The 12401-nt window shown below is 39.9% G+C and overlaps 1 protein-coding gene across 1 annotated transcript; it reads left to right on the forward strand.

Moving 5' to 3' along the window:
* Positions 1-4635: 4635 nt before the first annotated feature.
* On the forward strand, positions 4636-12371 carry anp32a (acidic nuclear phosphoprotein 32 family member A). The gene is made up of 7 exons (XM_088295452.1): positions 4636-4806; positions 8190-8339; positions 8407-8529; positions 9697-9874; positions 9970-10070; positions 10283-10349; positions 10442-12371. Exons 1-7 carry the CDS (start codon positions 4753-4755, stop codon positions 10513-10515), a joined length of 747 nt encoding a protein of 248 aa, XP_088151578.1. The 5' UTR covers positions 4636-4752; the 3' UTR covers positions 10516-12371.
* The last annotated feature ends 30 nt before the right edge of the window (positions 12372-12401 follow it).

A 12401-nucleotide genomic window follows, 5' to 3' on the forward strand; every position in this document is an offset into this window, starting at 1 on the left:
TCATGTTGAAAAGAAGGGCGGTGGCACTTCTTCAGAAGTGAGGATGAAGTAAACAACATCGTGATGAGTCCTGATAAAGAAGTTGGCCTCAAAGTCTGAAGCAAGCAACATCGTGCTAGGTCCTGATAAGAGATGCTGACGTCAAAGTCAGCTGCGACCCACGACGACACACCAATGATAAACCGGACCAAACCAGCTTTTGAGAAGACGAACTGTACCACCCTTGAATGTAATCTGATTTCTCGAAGTGTAATCTGATTCCTCGATGTTATAAAAGGGAATGTATGAAAAACATCGAGGAACAGAAGGAAGATAAAGTTGTCAAATAAACTTTGTTTAACCTTTCTGTCTCCACTTGAGCTGGGTGTCTCTCCTTTTAGCTTACGAACACTATATGTCAAATTGGCGAACCTGACAGGATGTATCTTGATCCATATCACCCTCTTGTGGTACACCCTCTCATCTACAAGTGCACACAGAACAGAATGCTTCTGGGCATAAGGAATTAATACAGAGTACTTTTGAGATTGATTCAGTAATTATTTGCTGGTGCAGCTGCATAAATCAGTTGATTTTGGTCACATTTGAATAGATTTAAGTGAGGCTATTTGTTGATATTTTTTTCCAACTGTACGCAGGTTTGTGACAGTATGATGGTCTTGCGCTATGCACATCAGACCTCAGCTACGGCTTCCTCCGACCCTCTCAAAACATTGATTAATTGAAGATTCTAAATCGCTCATAGAGATATGTGAGACGTGAATGTGAATGATTGTCTAAAGCAGTCGTGCACAAACTACGGCCCGGGGGCCACATGCGGACCGTCAAACGTTTTAATCCGGCCTGCCGAACTTCAAAAAAATTAAAAGGATAAACCTTGTAATTGTTTTATTTTCTAAATACTGTGATTTTTCAAATATATATATATATATATATATATATATATATATTGTTGTAGGGCTTTTGTTCACTTTCATTTAAAATTAAATGTATTTATTTTCTCCGATGAGGTGAGGTTAGCAAAACACTCCATCCATCTGCTCCTGATCAAGCCCCTCTGTCAAATTTTAGAACCCATTGTGGCCCGCCAATCAAAAAGTTGGCCCACCCCTGGTCTAAATGAAGCTTGGCGCCCCGTCCAGGTGGTACCCCACCTCTCGTCATAAATTAGCTGGGTTAGGCTCCAGCACACCTGCGATCCTAATGAGGACAAGCGTTGAATGGATGCAAGTTAAATCTCCATTTTTAACATTTTACTACCTCTGCCAATCATCGGCAGTTCAAAGAATCATCTTACTGCAGGCGGAATGGAAGAACTTTAACCTTGTACTTGTTTTTCAAAATCTGCCTTTCAAGAGTAAACAAGGAAAGACTCATGCTTTCAGCGTTGTGGTTGGATAACTAAGACTTTGGCAGCCATGACCAAGAAAACTGGTTTTGTGCTGTAATGATCAGTCTGCAGTTTATTTGTCCCAGCCTAAGTTCTCCCACAAACAACCATTAATTTATTACACCGCTTATGCTCATGAAGGTGATTGTTGATCAGGGGCCTCTTTCTGCGGACTTTGGGCGAGAGGCGGTATATAACCGGGACTGTTCGCAAGCCAATTGCAGAGCACAAAGAGACAAATACGCATTCACTTTCATTCACACCGAATGACGAGTCTAATGTGTATGTTTTGGGAATGTGGGAGGAAGGAAAGTGAGGTACTCAGAGAAAACCAAGGCAAACACGAGGAGAACATGCAAACTCCACACATGAGGGCCTGAGTTGACGTTCAAACCTGTAAGGAACCAATCAACTGTGAGACAATGTGCTAATTACCTTTAATAAGTGTGCAATTTTCTCATTATACTTACAGCGGAAATTACGACAGCCACTCCTATTTTAATTACAAATAAATATTGAACCCTCCGTGTGTAGAATTTGCATGTTCCTCCTGTGCTTGCATGGAATTTCTCTGGGTCTACTTAGTCTACCTCCCATATTCCACCCGTCGCACACTGAGAGGTGAAACTGAACAAATCCAGACTCTCTGTCACAATTGCAATTATGCACAACAGAATGGCGTGAACCTCTGGCTCAGGACCAGAGGTTCATGCTCCATGCAATGGATGTTGCGTGCAAGGACATCGCAGGGGACATTTGCACCATTTTTTTTCCCCTCGCTGCATCGCTATGGAAAATATCCGCTGCAATATGGACCAAAATCTCTGGCCAAACTGAGAGCAGCGCATCTATGTCCAGGAGGATGAGGATGGTGGCCAGGAGAGCGAGGTGACGACAGCAACCAGTCAAAGTCTTACTGTAGTTGTGAAACTTTAAAGCACTGTAGGCCAGATACAGAATGTATTTTTTTTTTGTGTGTGTGCGTTCATATTTCTGATATGTACATAATACGGTATACATTTTCTTCTTATTTTCTCTACAGTAATACATGAAAGTTCCTTTTTATGTGAATACAAAATGGTTACAATTCCTTTGGCAATATGAGTCCAGTGTGCGTATTGTCAAACTTGGGAGGCTGCTCTTACTGTGAACCCAGTTTAAAAAAAAAACAAAAAAAACATGACATGCTCGTTGCCTTGCTACCAAGACGAGCTCATCACCAGCTAGCAGCATCTCCTGGCTGGGTTGTCCTGCTGAACAGCTGCAGCTCAGTTCACAGAGCGTGTGGTCCAATGACGGAAGGTTCGAGTGCTCAAATTGGGACTGTTTCATATTGCGTTTGTGGCTATTGCTGTTTGCAGCATGAGAACACAACAAAACCATGCTGGTCCATGCTGTGTTTTTTTTTTGTAAATTTTTTTCACAGGGAAATTGCTTCTTTTCAGTTTTATATATCATTGTATTCTGGTAGCTCGACCTCTGAAATAGTGACAAATTCTAGGCATTTGACTTGCAGTTCTTACACAATGCCAAATGAGCAGTATTGTGGCGAACTGTAATAATATGTGGCCAAATTATCTTTTAGTTTTAAGAATGTCATTTCTGTTTTAAAAAATGAGCCAAAACAATGGTGAAAAAGCCCAAGAATTAAACATTCAAATTAAGTTAACAAAATAAAATGATTTTCATTGAAAAATCTGTTGTGTTACGTTCTACTTTTGGAGCATCATAAACACATATGAGTGAGGGCATACTCATGGAATCACAAATTGGGTTGGGGATACACAAGTCAAAAAAACGTGCGACCTCTAGTGGTTGGATCAAGGAAGAACACTTTGAGGGTCTACAATTGTACTATTTATTGACCCACAAACCGTGCAATTGTCAAGGAAGACGCTAATTGCTCTAGCCTCTGTAGTTATACTATAATAATATGAGAGTAAATGGGCAAGAAATAAAGAAGAGTGTGGATACTTGAGAGGCTCTTGTAAATGATTGCCCCATTCACACACAACGTTTCTACTTTTTAGCCACAAGTGCATATGAAATCGGAAATATTTAATAATTTAGGGGGGGACCCCAAATATATATATACTGTATTGACACAACCTCACTAAACCTCACTCCACACAATTCATTAACTGAACAATTGGTCTCAATTCCTCTTATGTAAACTGTCTGTAACGTTTAATCATAGTGATATAAATGGGCTTGACAAAAAAAACATTTTGTCTCTTGTTTTACTTGAAATTGCCTTTTGTCATCACTAACCTTTCTCTTCACAGCAGACTTTAAAAAGACATGACTGCTATTGGGTGGCAGGATATCCTTTCTTTTCAGTTGGTGACAATATGTTGGGCCGAAAGCTGTCAGGAGTTTCAGATATGATAGCCCACAATGATTGATTTTAAAAAAAATAAAACCAAAACACCTGGGAGAATGACACGGCAAAAACATGTGGTCTGCGCTAACAGCTAATGAGGGGGCAGTAAAATCTAATTTGGTGACCCACAAATGGCCCCAAGGCTAAGACCCTTATTGTAACTTGTCTATAATCGCTGGTGCGGGGCAGAATGCTCCTGACTGTCAGCTTTCACTGAGTATATGGGCTTCATCTCATACTCCAAGAACCTGTATTTCAGATGAATAATTAATTGTCCGTAGGTGTGTGTGTGTGTGTGTGTGTGTGTGTGTATGAATGGTTGGCCATCTGTACAAAGCTTCTTGTCCAGTCAGGTGGGGACAGGCTCATTCCCACCGGAGACAAATTGGAAAAGAAAAGAAAACTTACTTGATTTTTTGTAACATACAAAATGTTTATTTTTAATTAGTGCGGTACCAGTGGTGTGCATCTTATTTCCATTGTTCCATTTAATGTTTCATAGGCACACAGACGGGTACACAGTATATTTCGTAGAGTACGTTGGACTCTTAATAGACTATCCTTGCTCTCAAATGTTACTGTTCACACAGGGAACAAATAAAGCATTATGAGAATCAAATGTACTCAATGAAATTTACTAGGTAGATTTTTTTTTGCAGGACTGTCACTTGGGGCGCGCGGGGGGGGGTATTTTCCAGAGTAACTGGAGTAAAAGAATGAATCTCAAACATCCAGCATCGACAACAAAACCACACCCAGTTCGATGGGGGGAGCATTCCATTGGTTTGTGCGTATGTAGATCAGATCGCCCTAAATTCGGCGCCTCTCATTGGTCGACAGTGACGACAATCCCAAGCCCGCGCCCCCGCCCACCTTAGCGGATCAAGTTTGAATGAACTGCAACAGCCTTGGTCTGGGGGTGCCAGGAGCATTTGTGGTAATTATTAAAAGTGTGAATCATAAGGCGAACTGAATCAGGATGGAGATGAAGAAGAGAATTCACCTGGAACTGCGAAACTGTACTCCGTCTGAAGTAAGTTAACAGGGGGAGCATCGCTTTCGCTTCGCACCGGACGGTGATCGCTTTCGTGTGCTTTCTTGGCGTGGTAGAGAAAGAGAGCGACGCAAAGTTTGTCAAGTGTGAGGAGGATGCGGACGTTTTGCTGCGAACATGTTGACAAGTGACAGGTGTTCCTGTTGTCGGCGCGTCAATCGCATCTCTGGTGTGGCGCCGTGTAAAAGGCAAGCGGCGCGAGAAGCCATTACTTAACTTTTGATCTGCGAGGCACTCGTTTTCGTTGGTCCCTGAATAATGTTGACACGATGCAACTGAGCTGGCCTTTATCGAAATACCATTTTGAGCCATGTGGCTCGGAAAATGACAGATGAATACTAAACCATCGAGGTGTCGCTGTCCAGCTCCACCCAACACCCTTAGCGCGGCTCAACACTTACTGTACAATCACAATGGTGAGGCGGACTGTGCACAATGTCGTGCAGCGAGCGTTGCTTGCCAAACACCGTTTACGTGCTCGCCTCCACCCCGAGACAAAATAAGGCGACATTCTCATTACGTTCGCACGCATTAACTGCTGATGTCAGTTGAGTATTCTTTGAAGACGTGGTGCCATTTTGACAGCGTCGTAGCCATCCATCGAAAACGCTTCGCTCGAACCCCGGCGCCTGGTTGTTTCTAGAAGTAGGACACACGACGCCATTTTACTACCGTACCTAGTTTGAGACACTTGAACGGCGCGTTTATTTGACATAAACGACAAGCGATTTTATATTATCCGGTTATAAATAGCAACCTATAAGCGCCCATCGATTCTATCTGCGTTTGTTTGTCGTAAACAACAGGAAGAAACGTTCAGCAAGCAGCTGCGTAATCCGCTTTAGTTGCCCCTCCTACTTACGAATGACCCCGTGGACTAGGATCTTTGGCTCCGATTTGTTCGGACAAACGTCCCTCAACATCGTTCACACGCGTCTCTGCTCAGTGCAACAAATTACGTTAACCTATTTTCACGAGGATAACCGAATACATTGATAATTTACGAAATGTTAAATGACTCAATTCATCGCGAGAAGAACAGCTGTAGCGGAACAATATTTTACAGGACTGTGTTCCGGTTCTCGATGCTGATTGGTGTCCCAGCACTCGTGAATATCCATCCGCTGAATTCACAGCTGTGCTCAGTTCTGAGATAACGACTCTAATCATAGCAACCATTAAAGCAAATGCAAGCAAAGTATACTTCCTTTAAAATTGACCCGTTTGTTTAATAAAACTTGAAAACGGCCTTGACTTTAACCTGACCAATACCAAGACGACTGTGGCTTTTTCGTTTTGTTTTTACATTAATTTAGGTACTTTTGCCCTTAAATTTGGTTATGTATTTATAATTTTCTAATATTTTGATTTAATTTATTTATTGTAAATAATAAAATCAGGACCCAGTCTCCCCAGGAGGCCTGTGTTCGAATCTCGAATTTCCCCATTGTGGGACTAATAAAGGGAATATTATTATGGCATGCCAGGATGGCCGAGTGGTCTAAGGCGCCGTGTTCAGGACCCCGTCTCCCCAGGAGGCCTGTGTTCGAATCTCGAATTTCCCCATTGTGGGACTAATAAAGGGAATATTATTATGGCATGCCAGGATGGCCGAGTGGTCTAAGGCGCCGCGTTCAGGACCCAGTCTCCCCAGGAGGCCTGTGTTCGAATCTCGAATTTCCCCATTGTGGGACTAATAAAGGGAATATTATTATGGCATGCCAGGATGGCCGAGTGGTCTAAGGCGCCGTGTTCAGGACCCAGTCTCCCCAGGAGGCCTGGGTTCGAATCTTGAATTTCCCCATTATGGGACTAATAAAGGGAATTATATATATATATATATGGGGTTTTAGGTTATTGTTATTCAAATAATTGCTCAATTAATTTTACTTTTATTTAATATAGGTAATACAATAAAAAATGCATTTGTACATTTTTTTTTCTTTTTTAAACTTCATCTGTCAGCTTCAAAAATAAAATGGTACCATTCACACAAGAGATTTCCCATCCCTGCATTAAAGTTTGTGGTAGGCTTCTGCAAGTTTTGAGAAGAAAAGTGAACACAAACATTGATGCTCCCCTCTGTATATACTGGAATTTGGTCTTTAATACATTCTTATTGTAGTTTTTGGATGAAATATCCCACTTCTTGATGTACTCTAAACAGCCACCTTACGTTGAGATGAAGTCTAACGTATCACTTCATATTTCAATAGCTGCTTGCTTATCCAGACAGATTACAATAGTGGTTCTCAAATATTTTAAATTTGCTTTGCGAGAATGAAATTGCTCCATTTCCGTGCTTATCTTTTGACCACTCAAACAACTGTTGGCTTGAATGTGAACAATGCAACACCACAGCACTGAGGCATTTCCCAGAAAAACGTAATAAAGATGGCAGAGAGCGGTAAACGGGAGAATCAACAATGCAGTAGATTGGCTGACTGGCCACTCAGCCTTCTTTAAATAACGTCACTCCCGAAGAAAACTGGAGATTGCCTCACATAAGCGTTTTTGTTGTTAAGCACCTTGCTATGGGTTTAATTTCGAATCTTGGTGGGTTGCGTTGAAATAAACTAACAAAAGTATGCTTACAATAGTTTTAGCCGTTAGTATTACTGAAAACATGGTTGGCCAATTTTACTTTACACTAGGTCTTGAAATCTGATGCTGTTTTCTCACTGTTGACAAGATTTGAATGAAGCAAGCAACTTCACTCCTCCGTCTCTCCACCCTCACGTGAACACATTAGTAAAGCCGATCTGAGCCACGAATCATAAAAATGAAATTAGAGGCGTCATATATACGGAGTTGGGAAGAGATTTATTTTCAAAATATAATATTTTACTGTCAGGTCCCGCAGACAGCTTTAACATACGGCATATGATAAAGAAGACTTTTTAAAACTTGAAATTCCCCTTTGAAACACAGTTGCCTCGTAGGTCTGAGTGTTCATAAAAAATGAGAGGTTTTGTCTTTTTTTTTGTCTAAAATTCAAAACTAATATTGTAAGCCCCTGTAAGATTATGCAATTTGCTACTTTTTAATGATTTGATTAAAATTTATTGCAAATAATAGTTAAGAAAAAAATTATGTTAACTGAACTGTCCTTAATTCTTTCGACTACCACTAGAGGGAGCCCACATACCACCAGTGGTTCTCATACTACACAGAATCATTGTATTCGATTAGTTAAAATCTGCCCTGTGCTACTAATTAACACTTAATTCAGCGTAGTGCTCTCCCAAAAATCATTTGTCAGAAAGATTCTGCTTTGAGCCTTATGTTATTCGTTTTACTTTAATCATTGATCATTCTATGATTGCAAATGCTAACCAGACTGTAATGTGTTTGCGCTGTAGGTCAAAGAACTTGTTCTTGACAACTGTCGCTCCAATGACGGCAAGCTCGAGGGCCTAACAGAAGAATTTGAGGAGCTGGAATTCCTGAGTACAATGAGGGTTGGACTGACCACGGTCGCCCAATTGCCTAAATTAAAAAAGCTCAAGAAGGTTGGTTTTGTTCCAATAATAACCTGTTAGGCGTGTGCATCTCTCTGATTATTTGTATTATTCACAGCTTGAACTCAGCGATAACAAGATCTCAGGTGGCTTGGAAGTGTTGGTAGAGAAATGCCCCAACCTCACGCATCTCAATTTAGGCGGCAACTGGATTAAAGATCTCAGCACCATTGAACCACTGGTGAGTTAAAAATGGTGTCTTGACGACTTCATGCAACCCTTCACATATCAAAAATGATGAAAAATATACCACAAAATATTGACAATTGAAGGAAATTCTCTGAGGTAAAATCACTTCAAACCATCTGCACTCCCTATTAACGGAAAGGGTGATACCTCAAGAGAGTTTACCGGAAATGTGTCACACCACTCCATGCATATAGTCCATTGGACGCCATGTACCTCATACTCAAATGAATTTGACATGCAAAAAACAATATGTACTTTAACAGCATACTTTAAGTTCTAATTTAGGAGGAGTTCCATCCAAATCAGTGCCTCACACTTTTTAAGATACCAAAAGTAATGGGGACAATTGCCCGCTCGCCTGGTCCATGGCCAGGTGCGAATTAATGTATCACTGCCAATGCAACTGGTTGCCTTGTATTTATTGATAATGTGCCTACTGACAAATGTAGCAGAATGAATTCTGAAGTGTTTCAGGCAATATTCTCTGCTCCCATTCAGCCAAATGCTCCAGAACTCATTGAATGGTGCTTTACAGTGCAGATGGACAATGACCCCCATGCATAGTACGAAAGTAACCAAAGAGTTTTTTTTTTTTTGTTTTCAAGCAAAGAATTGTATTGTTATGCGATGGCCAAGTCAATCACCTGACCTGAATCTTATTGAGCATGTAATGCACATGAAGAGAAAACGCCTCAAGAACAAGCAGAAATTTAAGACTGTTGCTGCAGAGGCATGGTAGACTTCTGTACGGCCACACAGCAATACCAAAACAAATTAAGTTATTACATTGCATTACATTAAAAAAAAACTCTGAAAGCTCACATATGAGATCAATTGACAAAGATAAAAGCAAATGGTATATTCACGATAATTGTAGTTAGTTTTATTTAGCTTTATGATAAATAAAATGTAGTTTCAGTTAGTTTTTTTTATTATTAAGTTAAAATCTTTTTTTTCAGTTTTTTTTGTTTTTTGTTAGATATTTCTTTTGCTTTTTTTTCAACTAAAATAATCTTGGAGGGCAGGCACTTCAAAGACCCAACTATTTGCATACAAACAAGAAGGTCAAATGTCAACATTGCATATGTTAGTGATCAAACTGAGATGTTGTACATCACCATCATTGCTGCATTGTTGATGAGATTTGTTCTTCCGACAGAAACAACTGGGGAACCTGAGAAGCCTTGAGCTGTTCACCTGTGAGGTGACAAACGTGAGCGAATACAGAGACAGTGTTTTCAAGCTACTACCACAGCTCATCTATCTGGACGGATACGACAAAGATGACAAAGTGCTTTACGCGGAAGGCTGGGAATACGGCGATGAAGAAGAGGATGGCATGTTTGAATAACTTTACATTTACACTCAAAAGATTATCCCGTACGGATCGATGCATGTGCAATCTGCTAAAATCCTTTGGTTTTTTTTCCAGATGTAGATGAAGATGATGATGATGCTCCATCAGGAGAAGAAGATGAGGATGAGGGAGATGACGATGAGGAGGAGAATGAAGAGGGTGGCCTCAGTGGAGAAGTTAGACTTGAATTATTATTGACATTTTTTAATATATTGAATACCGTAGTTATTCTTTTAGCTGCCTAGGGAAACTCACAAATTTCAGTCAGTGGAGTGTTTTTGCTCTGCTACAATAAAATCTAAATTATTTGTCTGAATCTTTTCCCCTAATCCTTGTTTGGATGAAAATGCCGGTTCTTTTTTAAATAATATGACAATCTGATCATCAGGAGGAAGATGAGGAGGACCAGAATGACAAAGAAGTAGATGATGAGGAAAACGCAGAGGAGGAAGAGCGTGAGTAGGATTGCCTGCCAAAAAAATGCAGATATGCTTTTTTAAATGGAAAACTTCTGTCATCTTAAACAATTTGACTGTTGTTCCAATAGAACAAGACCGGGGTCAGAAGAGAAAACGAGAACTGAATGAAGAAGGAGAGGACGACGACGATGATGACGATTGAGGCTCATTTTGAGGTTAAATGTGAACTGTTTGAACTTGTATGTCCCAGTCTCTTCCTAGTAACCAAGTGTTTTTCCCTTCAGTAGGAGAGCTTTGGTTCTTTGCCCTTTCATCACAAGCGCTGCACCTTTAATGCTCTTTACAGTCCACTTTTAACTACTTTGCAGACGCACATTTTGTAAGCTAGACGAGGCTAATCCTTTCAGGAGATATTTAGCGTGTTTTCTCACTCTTTTTATAAGACCGGTTTGTGGATACATTGGTATTTTAAGCCCCTTACTTTAAAAAGTAATTTAAACCAAAAAAAATACATGTCTTGTTATAAGTCTAAAGTAGTAGTTCAGGTATGGGTGGTTCTCACATAGTATGATCCAGGAGTGCGACCTGAGAGCTGAAAAATTAACTCGTTCAAAACCAGGTAAAAATAACATGCTTTGAGTCAAACTTTCCTATAATGTGCTACGCTATTAATAATTATAGTTCATTCAGCCCTTTGTTTGCAAGAGATTGTTGAATGTCGTGCTTATTTCCTATCGGAGCGCTTGGTACCCGAGCACTTCGCATATATTCAGTTGGAAAACTGGTACAAATGAGCGATTATACATAGTTTTTTTTATTTAATTACCTCTGAATGGTAAACAATGGCCGTCATGTTACATATTGCGACATTTGAGGATCACATGGACACCATAACTTGAAATAGTGCATGAAACTATAGTGAACAAAATATATAAATTTTCTTTCTCGCACGTTACCAATGACCCTGGTCACCGCGCTCGATACGTAGATTACTATAGAATAAATAAAGGTTTCAAAGAAAATTTTAAAGCATTGTATTATACCGTGAACCCATTGAACTTTAATTTACCTCACCGAAGTCGTTCTGGTGGAAATATAACTTACATTACAGTAGTAAATTGTGGGAGGTACCTCATGGACATGGAAGGAAACGCGTGTCATATAATTTTCTTATTACCAATTATTAATAACAGGTGTTTTTGAAACTGGGGTATTTTAAGAGAATAAAAGGCTCTCAATTACATGGGTGTGGCATGTCACAAAGAGGACGTGGCCACAACTGCTGTTTTTATCCAGTCAAAATACATTCATACATTAACGAGACGACAAATCTCAGTAAAGTTGTCCATTTTATCTTTGCAATAATGCAAGCAGTGAAATCTGGTCATTAAAAAAACTGTCTCTCTCAGTGGCTCAGCGTTTTGAGTGTCCAGCTGGATCATACTTCTTGAGAAGTACCCACATGTGAGTTGGAGTTCAGTAATAAAATAATTTCTTTGACCCGTTTCTTTCCTCGAAATAAATATGTACTATGCTATCCTGATGTGAAATGTGTGCTGAGGATGATCCTCTGAGGCATTATAGCAGAAGTCAACCCGTGTTAAAACCTAAGCTTTGATAGTTCGGATATTACGTGTTCTTGTAAATATTGACCAAATCTATTTTTTTGTATTCTCTATGATGGCAGCAGACATTGACTATATAACCTATGTGAAGCTCTACCTTGTACGGTAATAAGATATGAATGATGTATTCTACTTTATCCGGAAGTGTTTTAAGCATAATCTCTCCATAATGATGATTAATTCAGCATCAGAATTCTCTCTGTGTCTGTTCCTGTTTTATTCTGTGACAAACTATTGCCACGATTTGGAAATGTGATGGGAGGACACCAGAGGGTCTGGTTGGTCCATGAATGTTCAACGGCGAGCTGTTAACTCCAATTACAGTATTTGAATTTTCACATTGCACCACATGGTCAACTAGACCTTTATCAATTGTCATTCAAATAGTTTTTTTCCTCTTCTCATTTACAACAATAAAACCAGTTTATTTATATTTGGAGCTTTTTGGTTTTTGCAACATGAT

This window comes from Idiotropiscis lumnitzeri, chromosome 5 (genome assembly GCF_059441095.1).
Source record: "Idiotropiscis lumnitzeri isolate Australia: NSW breed Sydney's pygmy pipehorse chromosome 5, RoL_Ilum_1.0, whole genome shotgun sequence".
NCBI lineage: Eukaryota > Metazoa > Chordata > Actinopteri > Syngnathiformes > Syngnathidae > Idiotropiscis > Idiotropiscis lumnitzeri.